Here is an 18,993-nt window from a genome sequence, read left to right as displayed (position 1 = left end):
CAACTGTTCTCTCCCCAGATGCAAAGTCACTTTGCTCTACAGCTTCTAAGATTCTATTCTCTCCTGGGCCTATTTGACCAAACAGCATGAGGTTTAAGTTCACACTAAATCTCACAGCCTAAATCCACCATAAAAGGTAGCCTCGGGCAGCTCGGGTGGCTCGGTGGTTTGGCGCTGCCTTCGGCCCAGGGCGTGATCCTAGAGACCCAGGATCAAGTCCCACATCAGGCTCCCTGCGTGGAGCCTGCTTCTTCCTCGGTCTGTGTCTCTCTCTCTCTGTCGCTCATGAATAAATAAATATTTAAAAAAGGGGGGGGATCCCTGGGTGGCGCAGCGGTTTAGCGCCTGCCTTTGGCCCAGGGCGCGATCCTGGAGATCCAGGATCGAATTCCACGTCGGGCTCCCGGTGCATGGAGCCTGCTTCTCCCTCTGCCTATGTCTCTACCTCTCTCTCTCTCTCTCTGTGTGACTATCATAAATAAATAAAAATTTAAAATAAAATAAAATAGGGCAGCCCCGGTGGCGCAGCGGTTTAGTGCCACCTGCAGCCCTGAGTGTGATCCTGGAGACCCGGGATCGAGTCCCACGTCGGGCTCCCTGCATGGAGCCTGCTTCTCCCTCTGCCTGTGTCTCTGCCTCTCTCTATCTCTGTGTGTGTCTCTCATGAATAAATAAAAAAAATCTTTAAAAAAAAATGAATAAAATAAAATAAAATAAAATAAAAAATAAAAAAAAGGTAGCCTCACTCTATTCATATGAGCACTATAATGTCATTAGAAAAATCACTTGAAGGGATCCCTGGGTGGCACAGCGGTTTGGCGCCGGCCTTTGGCCCAGGGCGCGATCCTGGAGACCCCGGATCGAATCCCACATCAGGCTCCCGGTGCATGGAGCCTGCCTTCTCCCTCTGCCTGTGTCTCTGCCCCTCTCTCTCTCTCTCTCTCTCTGTGACTATCATAAATAAATAAAAATTTAAAAAAAAAAAAAAGAAAGAAAAATCACTTGACAATAATGTGTATTCTGTGTTCTAGAAAGGTTTATACACATTAATGAATGATCACATCCAAAGAAAGAAACAGACATGTCACTGACCTGCAAACACCAAAGGCATGAGAAGCATGTACCTGGCATCTTGAAAGTAGCCAATTAGTATTTGTTCACTTATTCAGTCACAAGACAAGCATAAAACAAAGTCTATTCCCTTATAAAATTTACCTTCTAATAGGAAAACGGATAATAAACATGTAAATAAACATATATTTATATATGAAATAAATTCTGTTAGTGTTATGAAGGAAAATAAAACACGTAAGAAAAGAAAAGAAAAGAAAGAAAAAAAGAAAAGAAAAGAAAAAAAAGAAAAGAAAAGAAAAGAAAAGAAAAGAAAAGAAAAGAAAAGAAAAGAAAAGAAAAGAAAAGAAAAGAAAAGAAAAGAAAAGAAAATGGCAGATTGGGCAGCCCGGGTGGCTCAGCGGTTGAGTGCCGCCTTCAGCCCAGGGCCTGATGCTGGAGACCCGGGATCGAGTCCCACGTCGGGCTCCCTGCATGGAGCCTGCTTCTCGCTCTGCCTGTGTCTCTGCCTCTCTCTCTCTCTCTCTCCCCGTGTCTCTCATGAATAAATAAAATCTTAAAAAAAAAAAAAAAAAAAGGAATAAAGAAAAAGCAGATTATTTTGTTGCTACACTGTAGACACTCATTTCCCCAAAAGATTTCCAACAACAGGAGAACATGCTGGGTGAGATAGCCAGTAGAACATACCCCATAAGGTATGTCTTGTTTCCTTGGGTTTTATCTAATTCCCACTTTTCACCCCCCAAAATGGCTTTAGGGCAAAGATTATCTTTCTCAGTGAAGAAAAGAGCAGTTGAGGTCCTAGTAATCTAGCATAGCTATTTAATTGTTATATATCAATGAACAGGGAACTTCCTCTATGCCTCAATTTCCCCATATATAAAATGAGGGGGTGGCTTAAGTAATTTTCAATGTCCTTTAAAGCTAAAATACTGTAATAATTCACACCAAATCTGTCTAACTCCAAAGCTTTGGAGTCAACTGTAATACCATGGCTTTCCAAACTGCCAGTTTCCTTAGTTACCATAGAATTAAAAATAAAATGCCTTCAATATGGTAAGGTGTGATTTAACAGGATGCTACCAAATTAAATCAATGAAACTTCACCAAGTGACTACCACAGGCATGCATCAGGAATATTAATCAGTCAGGGGATGGCCTCTTATACTAGCTTCAAGTACCTGCTAACTACAAAGGGCCCAAACTCCTGAACCCCATCTACCAGGCAAACTGGAATTTCAGAGGTCCCAACTGATCCTTCCAAATCAGGGACGGATCAACCATGCAGCTAGAGACTTCATTCTTTCACAAAAATTAGAGATGAATAAACCCAACCTTTGTGGTGAGGTATTCACGTTGGTAGGGGGCAGGGAAGGGGAGGAAACAGGACACAACAAACTATTAAACATAAAATAGTATGACATTAAAACAAAATACTATGTAAACCCAAAGAGATTAGCTAGTTCCTGGACCTGGTAGGAATACAGCACACCAGGCTGGCTGCCTCTTCTATCCTGTGGGGACAGATGCTCTGGTCCACTGGGTGATAAGGATAACAAGTACAAAGGTTCACAGGCTCTCCATATTTGTAGCTCTCCATTCTCCTCTCATTCACATGCTTCTTCAACTCCGTAGCCTTGCCAAGATTTCAAGGCCAATAAATCAAAGTGCAACCACCTCGCTTTTAAAAAAAGACTTCATGAATCAGCTGGGAATCACGCAGACGTTGGATCTGCTTGGCCAAACTGTAAGGAGACCTGATATAGACAGCACACTTTGAGCAGGAAAGTGAAAGTAGATGCTGGTGGTAACAACTGCTATGGCTGCTGCCAGTCCATCACACCACCTCTCCTACCATCATCAGAAAGCCAGGCCAGCTGAGTTGGCAAGGCCAACCCGTCCTCCAGGCCATCTTATTCTCTAGGTCAGCTGAGTTGGGAAGCATTTTAATGAAAAGTTTCAAATATATATAAAAGTAGAAGGAATAATTTAATGACCTTTTCCCCACTCAACAATTATCAAATTTGGGGGTGCCTAACATTCTTTGATTCTTCAAGTCCTTTCCCATCAAATTCCTACTTTTCAGACTAGCTTCTTCCCCACCTGGCCCTCTCTTACTTTCTCCTACGTGCACTCCAGCCTCCCATGCACTCTATACCTTTTTACCAATAAGATCCAATCTAGGTGCCACCTCTTACAGAAACCCTTTCAGAGCAAAACGATCCTTTGTATAAACTCCTTTAGAGTTTGGACTATTCATCTGCTAATCGCATCTACCCACCTATGGAATCTTCCTTGAATTTTTCATTGCCACACCTCTTTAGTTCAGACTTTATCCCTTGCTCTCTCCTACTAGAGTACTGCAGTGACATCCCAGGTGATCTTCCTGAATCTAATCTTGCCAGAACAGATTCATTTATGACAGCAGCCACAGTTCTCTTTATCAGACACAAAATTGACCTCATCACCCTCTACTTAGACTTTGTTTTTTTCTTTTTTAAATAATGAATTTTTTTTAGTATTCAAATCTGCCATACATAATACTTTTTATTTTATTTTATTTATTCATTCATTCATGAGAGACACACACACACACACACACACACACAGAGAGAGAGAGAGAGAGAGAGTGGCAGAGACACAGGCAGAGGGAGAAGCAGGCTCCATGCAGGGAGCCCGATGTGGGACTTGATCCCAGGACTCCAGGATCATGCTCTGGGCCGAAGGCAGGTGCTAAACCGCTGAGCCACATAGGGATCCTCCTCTACTTAGACTTTGATAACTTTCTATTGCCTTTGGGTTAAAGCCCAAACTTCTTTGTATGATACACAAGGTACTTCATAATCTGGTTCAACCAGATACTTACCTCACTACTCTCCACCAAATGGCCTACACTCCAGCCACAGAGAACCACCTATCATTCTAACATGCCCTTCCTTTTATCGCTTAGTGCTTTGCCCCATGCCATCTTCTCTCCCTAGAATTCTTTCCTCCCTTTCATCACCTAGTTCATTTCTATCACCTCCTTTATGAGACATTCTCCACTGTTACTCATTCACACATCTATTCAACAACTGTTAGATGAACAAACATATGGTAAGTTCTAGACTGGGGATATAATGATAAATAACAGCTCTCACTCTCAAGATGCTTAGGGTCTGGTAGATCTCCTCAGGTGGAGTGATTCCTCTCTCTTCTGCAGAAATTTGCAATTTACACATATCTCCAGAGTTACATTTATTAGTTTTTATACTTGTCTCTGAGTCTATTTCCATAACTAGATTCTAATCATCTTGAGGTCAAGAATCTTTTTTAAAAAGCTTTCTTGAGGCACAGCATCTATTGTAGGTGGACCACTGAATGATTGTTCACATATTTACAGAGTTGTACAATCATCTTATCTTAAATAATTTCCATCACTTTAAAAACAAACCTCATTCTCATTTGCCAACACCCCATTCATACCCTCAGACCTCATCAACTACTAGTCTACTTTATATCTCTACAGATTTGTCTTTTTCTGGACCTTTTTTTACTTTTTTTTTTTTTTAAGATTTCATTTATTTATTCCTAAGAGACACACAGAGAGAGAGGCAGAGACATAGGTAAAAGGAGAAGCAGGCTCCATGCAGGGAGCCCAATGTGGGCCTCAATCCCAGGACCCCAGGATCACACCCTGAGCTGAAAGCAGATGCTTAACTGCTGAGCCACCCAGGTGTCTCATGGATCTTTCAAATACATGAAATACAAACTGCAGTTTTTTTGACTGGCTTCTTTCAGACACTATGTTTTTTCAAGGATCATCCATGTTCTAACATGTATCAGTAGGTCACTCTTTTTTCTTGCCAAGTAATGTTCCATTGTGTGGCTATATGTTTTATTTATTCATTTATCAGTTGATAGACATTTGCGTTGTTTCTACTTTGGGGCTATTATGAATAATATTGCCGTGAATATTTATGCATAAGCTTTTGTGTGTACACATTTTTATTTCTCAAGTATCTATCTTAGGAGTGGAATTACTGGGTCATATGGTACCTCTATGTTTAACCTTTTGAGGAATCACCAAATCATTTCCCACAGCAGCTGCATCACTTTACATTTCCACTAGCAGCCTATGAGGGTTCCATTTTCTCCACCTCCTTGGCAACACTTATTTTGTTATTATAGTATCATAGTGGGTATGAAGTGGAATCTCACTGTGGTTTTGATCTGCATTTCTCTGATGGCTAATAAAGTTTAAAATCTTTTCATGTGCTTACTAGCCATTTGTATATTTTCTTGGGAAAAAAAGTCAAATTCAGATCATCTGTCCAGTCTTTACCAGATTATTTATCTTTCTCTTGCTGAGCTGTAAGAGTTCTTTATATATTCTGAATGAAAGTTCCTCATCAGATATATAATTTGCAAATATCTTCTCCCATTCAGCAATCTTACTGGATGTGAAGTGGGTCTGAGGATCATCTGAATCTTCTTCACTTTTGTGTTCCAAAGAACTAGCCTGGGAGTGCCTGACTGGCTCAGTCAGTTGAAGAGTTGAGCATCATACTCGATTTTGGCTAAGATCATGATCTCAGGGTCTGCATGAAGTCTGCTTGGGATTCTCTCTCCCTTTGCCCCCTCTCTGCTCATGCTCTCATGTGTGTTCTCTCAAATAAATACATAAAATCTTAAAAAAAAAATTACAGGCCCAAAGAACTGGCCTGTAATCTGGTACACCATATGTGTTCAATAAATGTTAGATGGATGTTACTTAACATTTTACAGCTTTGACGACAAGGATAATGCCTTACTCATTCAGCATCCCCTCCATACTTCACACCTAGCACTAGAAATAAAGCACATGCTTTGGAAATAGAGACTAATTCTCCTTTGAACAAACAGTGGAGATGAAGTCACATAGAATGGCCAAACAATTTTTCATATTTCCTCTCCCCTCCCCCTAAAACTTCTCCCCTGATCCCTTCTATTTGCATGGTATTGCCAATTAGTCAAGTCAAAGCAAAAGAAGTCCCCAAAATCTGAAAGTCAAGCTTGAGTATCTCCCTTATACCTAGTATCCAATCCACAAGCAAGTTCTGTAGGCTCTACTTCAAAACATATTCTAAATTCATCCACTTTTCCCCATCATCTCTGCTATCCTACCTCCAATGCTATCATCTCTCACATGAACTACTGCAAGTCTCCTAACTGTTCTCCTTGAATGTCCTTCTAAAATTCATTCTTCTCAAAGCAGCCAGAAAGGTATTTTTTAACGCAAACCAGCAGGGAAGTCTAGGTGGCTCAGTTGGTTAAGCACTGGTCTCAGGTTAGGATCTCAGGGTCTAGAGATCCAGCCCAGTCTAGGGCTCTGCTTGAGATTCTCTTCCTCTCCCTCTCTGCTCCTCCTCTGCGTTCACTCATGTAGTCTAAGATAAATAAATATATATTTTTAAAAAATGTACACCAGCTCACCTCACTTTCATCTTTCAAACCATCCAAAATCTATTCATTGTACACCCAATAAAATTCAACATGTTTAGTGGCATCTATGAGACCTTAATAGATCCAGCTCTGCCAAAATTCCCTGACCTCATTGGTACTATTTTCCTTGATTCAGACACACTGGCTTTCACTTTGGTCCCCCAGATGTGTCTAACTCATTCCCACTGATTTGTACTTCTCCCTCCATGTGACACATGTCTGTTTCCAAATCTTCAAATTCCTAGGTCTTCTTCATTCAGGTGTTGGTTCAAATATCACCTTAGATGCTTTTCATAACCTTTCCTAGTTGTTCTCCATCATATCACCCTACCTTCTTCAGAGGACTTATCATCATTTGCAGTTATTTTGTTCTGCATGCCCCCATTAGAAAGTAAACTTCACAAGAGCAAGGACCTTGGTTGTTTTGTTCATTGCAGAGTTACTGGGACCAAGAAAAATGCCTGTCTATTGAACGCACAAGTATTTGAAGAAAGAAAGATTGAACAAGCAATACAGATTACATATTTAATAAATGCTTGATGAATATGTGAGTGGATTAAAGGAGAGGTACAGAAAGCACAAAAAATAAGTGGAAGCACTAGTATTTTTTATAGCTGCTCACTTTTTCTCACCTTCACTGCCTTTGCTTTTGCTCAGACCCTCATTGTTTTAGCTACTGAAGTACTCCCAACTAATTTCTTCTTTTCTCAACCTGATCCCTCCAAAAATAAGTTCTACATTTCTATCAGACTTCATCATTCCTTAGAATGATCTAACATTGATCTAACGTGTTCAGATCGTTTATCACTACTATCCCCCTACATTTAGCCTATACTTCAGTTATATACAAATTATTTCAGTTCCTAGAATATTCTATGTTGTTTAATGCCTGGAAGCCTTTGTATAGCTTTTCATTTTGCTGGACCACTATTCCTAGCTCATAGACTTTATCTATTGGACTCAAATTTAATTCTTAAGAACTAAGAACCTTCTCTGCTAAGTCTTTAATGATTCCCCTAAGCAGAGTTAATCAGTCCCTCCTTTGGGTCACCACGGTATGACACCCATTTACACTATACCACAATTATTTGTTTCCATGTCTATCTTCCCCTACATGACTATTAGCCCCCTGAGAGTAGGAGCCAGGTTTTCACCTTTGTGCTCCCTGCACAGTATTTGCAGCATATATAAGCACTCAATAACTGATGACTAAAGCATGAGTAAACAAATCTTAACTCCTCAGCGTGGCATTCAAAATAAACCTCGTAAAAATAAAATAAAATAAAATAAAATAAAATAAAATAAAATAAAATAATAAAATAAAATAAAATAAAAAAATAAAATAAAATAAAATAAAATAATAAAATAAAATAAAATAAAATAATTAAAAAACAAAACAAAACAAAATCAACCTCGTGTTGGTCCCAACCTATGTTTCTAGATCTAGCACTTAGTCCTTACTTACTTGATGATCTCCAAATACATCCTTCTTTTTCACATTTACTTGGGAGCTTTATTCCTGATGTTCTCTCTCTAGTGATATTTAAATCATCCATTAAGGTCCAGCTCAGAAGTCTCCCTCTCCATGAAGTCTTCCCTAATTCTATCAATGAGAAGGGATTTACTTCCCCAATAGTACTTTGCTTTTTCTACTGCTAAGGTAATTAGGACCTCTTATTTTATAATTATAGCTACTACCTTTCTAACTGAACTACATGTCCTATTTTCTTTTTTTTTTTTTCCTAAGATTTTATTTATTTATTCATGAGAAACACAGAGAGGAGAGAGAAAGAGGCAGAGACACAGGCAGAGGGAGAAGCAGGCTCCATGCAGGGAGCTCAACGTGGGACTTGATCCCGGGTCTCCAGGACCAGGCCCTGGGCTGAAGGCGGTGCTAAACGCCCTATGTCCTATTTTCTAACAGAACTGTAAGCTCCTATGTCCTATTTTCTAACAGAACTGTAAGCTCCTTGAAAGCTACAAACATGATCTAGCATCCTTTCTCTCAACCCAAGTGCCTAACACAGCGCCTTGTACAAAACAAGCAGTTATCAATAAATGTTTTAGTAGTGAAGAATAGTCTGCTCAAGGATTAGAGATTCTGGGATCCCTGGGTGGCGCAGCGGTTTAGCGCCTGCCTTTGGCCCAGGGCGCGATCCTGGAGACCCAGGATCGAATCCCATGTCGGGCTCCCGGTGCATGGAGCCTGCTTCTCCCTCTGCCTGTGTCTCTGCATCTCTCTCTCTCTCTCTGTGACTATTATAAATAAATAAAAAATTTTTAAAAAAAAGAGCTAACGCCATGTAAAATGCTTACTATAGTGCCTGGTACATAGTATGCACTAAAAAAGTTAGCTATTGTTATCATTAGAATAGAAGGAGAAAAACAGTTTCTGCAGGGTGCTGACAGATTCAAGAAAAGCTGAGGCTCAAAACCTATGGGCAATGGGGAGTAAAATGTCATTAGAGTCCTCTTAAGTAACAGACACATTAAGTTATTGAGAATATCCTATTGGAAAAGGGGAAGAAGAACAGAGGGAACACAAACCTTGGCAGGCTTATGCTTTATGCTCTCTGCCTCCAGTTCCCTGCTTCTTTCCCCACCGTTTCTCCCTAGTTGCTCAGGGACAAAAGCCCCATGGCCATAACTCAGCATCCCCTTGGGAAAGCTGTACTTTAGAGAGAACTAATGAGTTTATGTTTACCTACAGATTTTCCTCTGAGGAGCAAAAAGATAACAAACTACTCCAAGAAGGGAAAACACAAATAAAGTGGAGATAAGGAATGACACCAGATGGATTATCTTGGGTTGGCTTTCATGGAGTAGGTTTTCAGGACAAATAGCCCCACCCCCACCCCGGATTGAACCTACACATCCCAGAGGCATCCTCTGGCAGTGCCTGTGCTTGTATGTGCTTCCATGAGTCAAAGATGCAGAGAAGCAGGATCTGGGAAAAGGAACAAGTACTAAAAAGTTGAAGCTACAGAAATAAAAATTCTAGCCCAATTTGAAGAATACTGCAACAGAGGTATTCAAAGAGGGAACAGGATGAAAACAGGAGAAAAGGGGATCCATGGGTGGCTCAGTGGTTTGGTGCCTGTCTTCAGCCTAGGGCATGGTCCTGGGGTCCCGGAACCGAGTCCTGCATCGGGCTCCCTGCATGGAGCCTGCTCCTCCCTCTGCCTGTGTCTCTGCTTCTCTTTCTTTCTGTGTCTCTCATGAATAAATAAAATCTTTAAAAAAAGAAAAAGAAAACAGGAGAAAAGCTCCCTACTATTAGAGGGTTTTAAACATAGACTGGGATTGATCACTTGCTGAAGATATTCGACAAGGATGATGGACTAGATTTAAGATTCAAACTCAGAAAACATTTGAATATCTACTCTATGCTAGCCACTGTGAGAGATTAGGTGCTAGGAATATAGAGATGAAAAATAATATGGCTGTCCCTTCCAGAAGTTCATTGCCCAATGGGGGAGATAAACAATACAACATGGTAAGTTGACAGAAATCTATATCCGGTACTATGGGGCAGAGAGCAAGTCCTCAGATTCTGTGTCTGTGACTCACTGGTAAGGAGCAATATGGCATTAATTACAAATGGAAATGCTTCATAAGCAGTTTGTAAGCAAATGCTATCAGGTGCTATTGTGTTATTTCCAGAACAGACGGTTATGCGTCAGTTAACCTTTTTTTTTTTAAGATTTTATTTATTTATTCATGAAAGACAGAGAGAGGGAGAAGCAGGCTCCATGCAGGGAGCCTGATGCAGGACTCGATCCCGGAACTCCAGGATCACGCCCTGGGCCGAAGGCAGGTCCTAAACCGCTGAGCCACCTAGGGATCCCCACATCAGGTAACCTTTGCTATCAAGTCAATACTTACCTTTTCCTGAACATAACCCACACATACAAACATTCTTAATTATGACATCTTTTTTTTTTTTTTTAAGTAGGCCCCAAGTCCAACATGGAGCCCAACACAGGGCTTAAACTCATAACCCTGAGAATAAGACCTAAACTGAGATCAAGAGCCACCCAGGTGCCCTTATCATTTATTTAATAAATATATTGATTTATTTGTGCCTGCTATGTGCCAAGCAGTGGGTAGGTAAGTCACTGAGGAATGTAAAGAGAAAGACACTCTCTGCATTCAAGGAGTTAGAACATTCCTCTTCATCTTTTCCTCTCTCTCTCCTATCCCATTTTATTGACCAGATGACAATTTAAATTCCTTCTGGAAATAGATGAGTTATTAAGATATAAGCCTAATCAAGAAGTGACTTGCAAAAAGCAAGAGTGAGCTGGGGATAGGAGAATGGGAAACCAAATGGGATACACTGTCTGCAGACAGGGTATCTGCGCAAGTATGAGACTCTCTGCATTAAAAAGTCAAGGGTTAAATGTGGGCCTTTTTGTCTACAACTTCCCTATTACCATTTTTTTCTTCTCTCAATATTATTAGCATAGATTATTAACAATAATTATATATGGGGTGCCAGGGTGGCTCAGTAGGTTTGGCATCTGCCTTTCACATGGGCCATGATCCTGGGGTCCTGGAATCAAGCCCTGCATTGGGCTCCCTGCTCAGCAGGGAAGGGAGTCGGCTTCTCTCTCTGTTCCTCCCTACTGCTTGTATGCTCACGCTCGCACGCATGCTCGCTCGCTCTCTCCCCCAAATAAATAATCTTAAAAAAAAACCAAAAACACAATAATTATACTTTCACTCACTCTGTCATTCACTAGTATTTACCTGATAGAAATAAAATAGTACCTGAATACCTGATAGGAACTGTAGGAAACAGGCCAGGTAAAATACTGGGATCCAGGACTTGCAAAGTTGTAAGAGATCTCTAAAACATCATCTAAATCCAAACCTGTCATTTTACAGATGGAGAAGTGAGGTACAGAGAGGTTGAAATCTTTTATGAATTCATATCTTCATGCATTTATTGAGTCATACTCTTTGCCAGGCACCATGGATATAAGGATGGACAGGGCTTTCAAGGAGAACCTAATCTCATGGGAGACACACAAATACATGACCCCAAATTATCTCTGTAAATGACATCACATACTTAAGTAGTAGAAATATCCAATGTAGGACAATATTAGAAGTATACAGTACTCACACCACCCAGAGTGGTTAAGAGCACAGGTGCTGGAGTCATCTTGGATTTGAACACTAGCTCTGTCACATACCTAGCTGTGTAACACTGGACAAGTTACTTAAATTCTCTATACCTCAGTTTCTGCATCTGTAGGATGGGGATAACCATAATAGTAGCTATGGTAAGGTTTTGAATGTTAAATAATGTACTTAAACAGTTGGCACAGGACCTAACACTAAGTATCTTATTTTGCCTTTGACACCCACCTGTTGAGCCCTGGTCTCAGAATCTTCCTCAACACAGCCTTCTAAGCATCTATTATCATTCAGCTGTGTCTGAGGTAAAACAAATCTGCTATTCCTAGTCTAGAACCCAAGTGTATTGTTTACTATGCTTTTTTCCTACTACACTATGCTATTATTCATTTTATATGCCTTAAACATAGTCCAAAGATAAATGGTCAGATATTCAAGATTAAACTTCACAGTCACACATGCCTTAATCCCTCAATAAGATCTTGGTTTCGGCCAAAAATCTCTAGAGAAGAAAACCCCTGGAAACAAGGAACATATATCAAGTGTCTATAGGGAGAGACCCACAGGAGGGGGAAAAAAAAAAAAACACAACAAAACAAAGCTATGATTACTACTTTAAGGAAGCAAGGGATTTCTACTGCCATGCTGCTAGGGGTTTACCAGTCTAGCAGGAAGAGGAAATAGGACATGAATTGCCACTTCCTCGTTGATTTACCTACCACACCTACTGCCTAGCACAGCACCGGTGACATGTTTTTTTATCAGTCTTTCTCTTCTCATGCTAGTCCATGAACTCCGTGAAGGCAATTATCACGCCTTCTCCATCTTGGTATCCTCAAGCATAGCATAGCGCCTGGCACACAAAAGGTGTTTCCGAAAAAGTTGATAAATTTATAAATGAACACAGGAAAAAAAACCATCAAAGGCAAGGAAAGAAGACATCAGTGTAGATCAGAATACTTCTAGAAGTCAAATCATCAGCCTTGGGCTAGAACCTTAAGTACAGGTGGATTTGGAAACACACAGAGAGAAAGGAAAGGCATTCTAGGAAGACAGGACAGCACCGACAAAGACCTGGCAGTAACCAGAAACATGGTGCACAGTATGTTAGAACCAGAAAGAGTTTTAAACATGATTTAGTCCAGGAGCCCCCATGTGGCTCAGTCAGTTAAGTGTCTACCTTCAGCTCAGGTCACGATCTCCCGGATCCTGGGATAGAGCCTGCATAGGGCTCCCTACTCAGCAGGGAGTCTGTCTTTCCCTCTCCATCTGCCCCTCTCCCTCCCTACTTATGTTTACTCTCAAATAAATTGAATCTTGGGGATCCCTGGGTGGCTCAGCGGTTTGGCGCCTGCCTTTGGCCCAGGGCGCGATCCTGGAGTCCCAGAATCGAGTCCCACATCAGGTTCCCGGCATGGAGCCTGCTTCTCCCCCCTCCTGTGTCTCTGCCTCTCTCTCTCTCTCTCTTTCTATATATATATATATATATAATAAATCTTTAAAAATAAATAAATAAATAAATAAATAAATAAATAAATAAATAAATAAATAAAAATAAATTGAATCTTGGGCAGCCCAAGTGGCTCAGCAGTTTAGCACCACTTTAGCCCGGGGCCTGATCCTGGAGACCCAGATCGAGTCCCACATCGGGCTCCCTGCATGAAGCCTGCTTCTCCCTCTGCCTGGGTCTCTGCCTCTCTCTCTCTCTCTGTGTCTGTCATGAATAAATAAATAAAATCTTTAAAAAAATAAAAATTAAATTAAAAAACATTGAATCTCAAAAAAAACAAACAACCATGATTCAGTCCAACAGTTCAATTCTCATAGATATTGTAAACATTCAATAAAAAACCATGTATTACTGAGCAGAGGAGCTGGCATATTACAAATACTAACTGGTAGCTATTATTACTATTACTCAAAAATAATAATTATACAACACTTAGTGGCTGCCTGTATGGCAGGCAGCATGCTGAGGGAAAGAACTACAACAATGAGCAAGATAGACTTGGGCTTTCCTCTCTCATCTAAGAGTTTAGTGGGGAAGACAGACAAAATAATCCTTGGTAGGCCTGGGCTAGGAGTATGGGAGAAGGCAGCTGAAGGAACAAACGGTAGGGTCATCCAATCAGGGGCAGTCACAGATAGCACCTTGATTATCAAAGTGTGTCTTAAGATATACAAGGGGTTCTGAGTCTCTTCAAGGACCCCAAGGCTTCAAATCAAGATTCTTCTTGAAAATAGGTATGGCTGGGATCCCTGGGTGGCGCAGCAGTTTGGCGCCGGCCTGTGGCCCGGGGCGCGATCCTGGAGACCTGGGATCGAATCCCACGTCGGGCTCCCTGCATGGAGCCTGCTTCTCCCTCTGCCTGTGTCTCTGCCCCTCTCTCTCTCTCTCTCTCTGTGACTATCATGAATAAATAAATAAAATCTTAAAAAAGAAAATAGGTATGGCTAAATAAAGGTTTAAAAACCACCAATCTAGTCCAATCTCCTCTTTTAACAAGAATAAAATAGGGCCCAGATGAGGTAAATTACATACTTGAGGCAACAATACCTCAAGTTAGTTGTAGACTGGGATACTTGCTTTGAACTTGAGCTGCAAACTACTCACTGATCTGCATGATATAACATCATTCTGGCAGATGAACAAGCACTGGGAGTAGACACATCCAGAATTCACAGGCACTGGCCAGGCAGGCAGGCTGGCCCTGATTGGATGTTGACATGCTTTTTCTACCTTAGATCCCAAGCCAGCTCTCCGTGCCAAAATGAGGTCTCCAATTCCTCTCTGAGGTTGGCGAGCTACACCTTCCAGGAGGAGCTAACTGGCTCCAGGAGTGGGTCTGCTTCTGGGCCACCTATCTCATAACAATGCTTTATCCAACTAACATCCTCCAGGGCCATGTGGTTTGGCAAGTTGAGACCAAGAACTGAGTTTAACCAGTTATTACATCCTATTTAATACCTAGCCTAGGCTGGCTAGACCCATCTTTCATCTCCCTAACTACCCCTAAACTAATCACTCCTCCCATCCAGGAGGGTTAGCAGAATCAAGTTATCAGTAAATTAAAGGACCTGTATAGAAAAAACAACATTCCTTTTGTCAATCCCTACTTTATATCTCTCAGGAATGAAATGCTACTTCATGTTTTGGAGATGAAACTTCTGTATATATTGGGACGCCTGGGTGGCTCAGCGGATGAGCATCTGCCTTTGGCTCAGGGTGTGATCCCAGAGTCGTGGGATCAAGTCCCACATCAGGCTTCCTGCAGGGAGCCTGCTTCTCCCTCTGCCTCTCTCTCTCTCTCTCTCTCTTTCTGTCTCTCATGAATAAGGAAATAAAATCTTTTTTTTTTTTTTTTAAAGAGAAACTTCTGTATATAAAGAAAGGGATAGTTTACTTTGGTAAGATGAGTCTGCAGTTTAGGCCTTTAAACTGAGGGGAAACAAATACTTTGGAATCTGGAAAAATATATGGGTTTAAACCACTTAGTAGTTGCAAGATCCTCAGCATTCTCAAATACTCTGAACCTCAACTTCCCTGATTATAAATAGGGAATATTAATAAAATCACTGTCACAAATGTGAGACTCAAAATGCTCCTTTGAATCACAGTCACTTATGAAATGTACCATATCAATTTTCACATGAGATCATAAGATCTCAGTTTTAAATTACCTACCCAGAGGGGACGCCTGGGTGGCTCAGTGGTTGAGCGTTTGTCTTTGGTTCAGGTCATGATCCCCAGGTCCTGGGATCAAGTCCTACATCGGACTCCCTATAGGGAGCCTGCTTTCCCCCTCTGCCTAGTCTCTGCCTCTCTGTGGCTCTCATGAATAATAAATTTTTAAAAAATTACCTACCCACAGCACAAATAATAGAGAAATGGAACGAAGGTGCTCAGTACAGCACAGGCTAAGCTCAGGATAGCACAGGCAGACCTGGGTTAGAATATGAACCTCCCCACTCACAAACAGTAGAATCCTAGAAAAGTTATGCAACCTCAGTCTTCTCATGTATAAAATGCAGTTAATACCATCTAACTCACAGGGCTGCTGCTATTAGTAATGAATGAGATAATGCAAGTAGATGATTTTAAACAGGGGCTGGTTTATGGTAAGGACTCAATAAACTGTAACCTTTCCTAAACCCTCTTTTCCAAACACCTCTCCAAAACAAGAGAGGCATTTTAGCAAAGCCTTTTTCACCTCAATTACTAGAGAAGCAAATAATGAAAAGACAAAAGAGGAAAGGAATGAATGAACTGATGGCTGCTATTCCAGACCCCTTATCATGCTAATGGCATCTGATATTGGAAAACACAAGTACAATATCCTGAAGACAAAACCACAGCATGTGCCATCTTTCCAAAGAAGTGGCAAAAAGTACCAACTGCCTCTTAGTTAGGCTACCCGCTACCCTTATCCGGCGCCTTAAGGTAGTCTCCCCATCAAACAGAAAAGGGCTACCGGAAGACAACTCTATCACCACATGCAAATCACTTCTTTGTAAACCCAATCTTTATTTTTTCAGCTCAAAACCCACCTCTGTCAGAAAGATTTCACTGACTCCCCCTAGCAGACTTAAGTGCTTGCCCCACTGAATTTTTTACACAGTTCCATTATAACAATTATCTAGCACTATAGAGCTATTTGCGTGTCTCTTCCCCACATTGTAACTTAGGGTAAAGATCCTGTCTTACTTTTGAATTGCCAGTGCATAACACACAGTAGACCTCCATAATTACAAATTATAAGGATGAATTTCACCTTCTTCACTAATTAAGGCTGCTAAGAAACAGCTGGGTAGACTTTAATAGAAACTCACATAAACTAAGGTCCGCCAGACCAGACCCCTGGTTTTTTGTTTGTTCGTTTGGGGGAAGGGAACTTGAAGGGATAACTGGCTGTTCCTGCTTGTCAGAGTTATTTTCTCAGACACACAAAAGATAGAACTAGTGTCCATATAGAATTTCCTGAGAGATTATATTCTTTCTCAGTAAGTAAAACAAGTTAATAGAAGTTTCTGGGACGGATGCTGGTGGTGACATATAAAGCTGATTTCTAGGCATGACACTCTAATAAGTCTATAACATACTCATAGTAAGTATATTACACAACTAGAAGCTCTTAAGTTCTTAAAACATAAGAAAAGCTAAGAAGCAAAAATCAAAAGTGTCTTAGATCAAGACTTTTTCTTTTCTCCTCTCCCAGTACTTTTGCTCTCTATCCCAATAGACCCTGATATACATAACTGAAATAAGCCTCCCTCAAAGGAAAGCTCATGACTAACAAACCATATGTAATAACTTTAATACCATATTTACTTTTTCCAGGGCACTTTCAAACACACCTCACTGAACCACAGCCAACTGTAATCACAGAAACTTAAAGCTGGAAGGGGCCTTAGAGGTCATGTCCACAGCCACCCGCTGTCACCAACTGAACAATATCAAATACCTCCAGTGGTTGGCAGGTACGGGTCTAAAGTGCTTCTTTATTTATTTATTTTTTTTATTCACCCATGATAGTCACACAGAGAGAGAGAGAGAGAGGCAGAGACATAGGCAGAGGGAGAAGCAGGCTCCATGCACCGAGAGCCCGACGTGGGATTCGATCCCGGGTCTCCAGGATCGCGCCATGGGCCAAAGGCAGGCGCCAAACCACTGTGCCACCCATGGATCCCCTAAAGTGCTTCTTTAAAAACCTCCCCCTGCTCTAACCACCTGTCACTTACTCAGTCTCATCCTGCCACCTTAATCATCCCACTCAGGTAAACCGAATCCACTAAGTCATCCCACCATGAAGCAAACAGTCCTGACTTCTCCAGTCCACTTCTACTCCCTTTCTTTGAGCCTCACCCCCAGTCTTCCCCAGTCACCCATCCCCAAAACCAAGACCTCTAATATTCTGATCTCTCAGCGATCCCTTCGATTCCACTCCTGGCAATGAATCCCTTTCCTCCCATCCCTCTGTGCTGTCCATCTACTGTCCTGTGCAAAGTCACAAGCACCTGTTCTGAATATACCTTTGGCCTCAGAATCATCTCCCTTTCCTTTGTCACCTTCTCTTTACTTCTCAGCGCCATCCCTTCATTCCTTTCAAACTCAGGGTCTCTTTCCCTCCCAGTGATTCAAGGGCCACTGGTAATTTAATACATCAGTTGTTCAACGCCTATTAAACAGGAAAAGGGGACATACATCCTCAAGGAGCTCACCTTCAAAGAACTAATACGTCCAGAAGGCGCCAGAAATAGAGAATCATTTATCCCATAAGATTCAGTTCCTCTGGGAAGCCTTCTCTAGCCCCAAATGAATTGGTCCCCTCTTTTCAGTGCCACCATTATACCGCTGATGCAATGACTTGTCTGCCTTGTGGGTCTCCCACCGCTAGGCTATGGGCTGTTCCATGGGAGGGCCCCTATATCCCTAGCACTTAGCCCAGGACTCAGCACAAAGACAGCATGTAATGTTTGTCAAATGAGTGAATGAATTCCGGTATATAATCATTCATTCATCCATTCAGTGCCCAAAACTTTACTGAGTGCACATTATGTACAAAGTCCTAGAGTGTAAGGATAGATAAAATTGTTCTTACATAAAAATAACGCTATAACGCTAGTAGACTAGCACTCTCCCGCGGTCCGCGTCCCCAACCCCCACCCCAAATCCAGACTCGACTCTCCCACGGCGAAAGCCCGGCCTTCCCTTACAGAAGTCCACGCCCCTCCAACTCAAGCTCCCTCTGAGCCCTTCAGTCACACCCTAGGACCCCCAGCTAATAATCTCAAATCTTAACCACCCCACCCTCCCTGGCTTCTCTCCCTGTCCTCCATCTCCACCCTTGAGGTTACTCCAAGTCTCCTACCCCCGTGACCGCCTCTGAGTCCCCAAGCCCAGTGTACCTCTGATTTCACTCTCCTCGCACCCGCCCCCCAGTTGGCTCCTTCCCTTTCAGGGTCCCCCTCCCCCAGGACCTTACTCTCCTCCCCTCCCTTCAATTTCAGGCTGAGCCTCTTCCCTCCTTGACTCTGAACTCTTCTTACCTCATCTAGCTCCCGTTCCCCGGCAGCACCTCCTCCAACCTCCACCTCCACCACTGCCGCCATCTTCACAACTCTCCCCCTCCCTTCGTCCCCCCGCTAGCCAGCTGCTTCCGCCGCTCAAGTGCTCCTAGCCAATCGGCGGCTCGAGTTCCAGCAGGGGGGCGGGGCATCAGGACAGGCGGAGCTCCGAGAGGGACTAAGAGACCGTCTACCTGCTACTCCGTAAAGGTCAGGGAGGGAAGGTTTCCGTGCACTTCCAAGCTTCCG

The 18,993-nt window shown here is 42.0% G+C and overlaps 1 protein-coding gene across 5 annotated transcripts in view; it reads right to left on the bottom strand.

Annotated features, from left to right (window-relative positions):
* Positions 1 to 18,993, bottom strand: part of RNF121 (ring finger protein 121) — an 85,283-nt gene that overhangs the window by 65,687 nt on the left and 603 nt on the right. The window contains exon 1 of one of the 5 annotated variants that reach the window (XM_072725868.1): positions 18,727 to 18,829. The exons of 3 other annotated variants lie outside the window; for them this stretch is intronic. In XM_072725868.1, the coding sequence (XP_072581969.1) occupies positions 18,727 to 18,789 (63 nt within the window). In that variant the 5' untranslated portion in view covers positions 18,790 to 18,829. Of the gene's footprint in view, positions 1 to 18,726; positions 18,830 to 18,993 lie in introns of those variants that run through there. One more of the 5 variants, XM_026010557.2, reaches the window with a different exon arrangement.

The sequence above is a fragment of the Vulpes vulpes genome, chromosome 11 (genome assembly GCF_048418805.1).
Source record: "Vulpes vulpes isolate BD-2025 chromosome 11, VulVul3, whole genome shotgun sequence".
Lineage (NCBI taxonomy): Eukaryota > Metazoa > Chordata > Mammalia > Carnivora > Canidae > Vulpes > Vulpes vulpes.
This window is presented reverse-complemented; position numbering and strand designations above follow the sequence as displayed.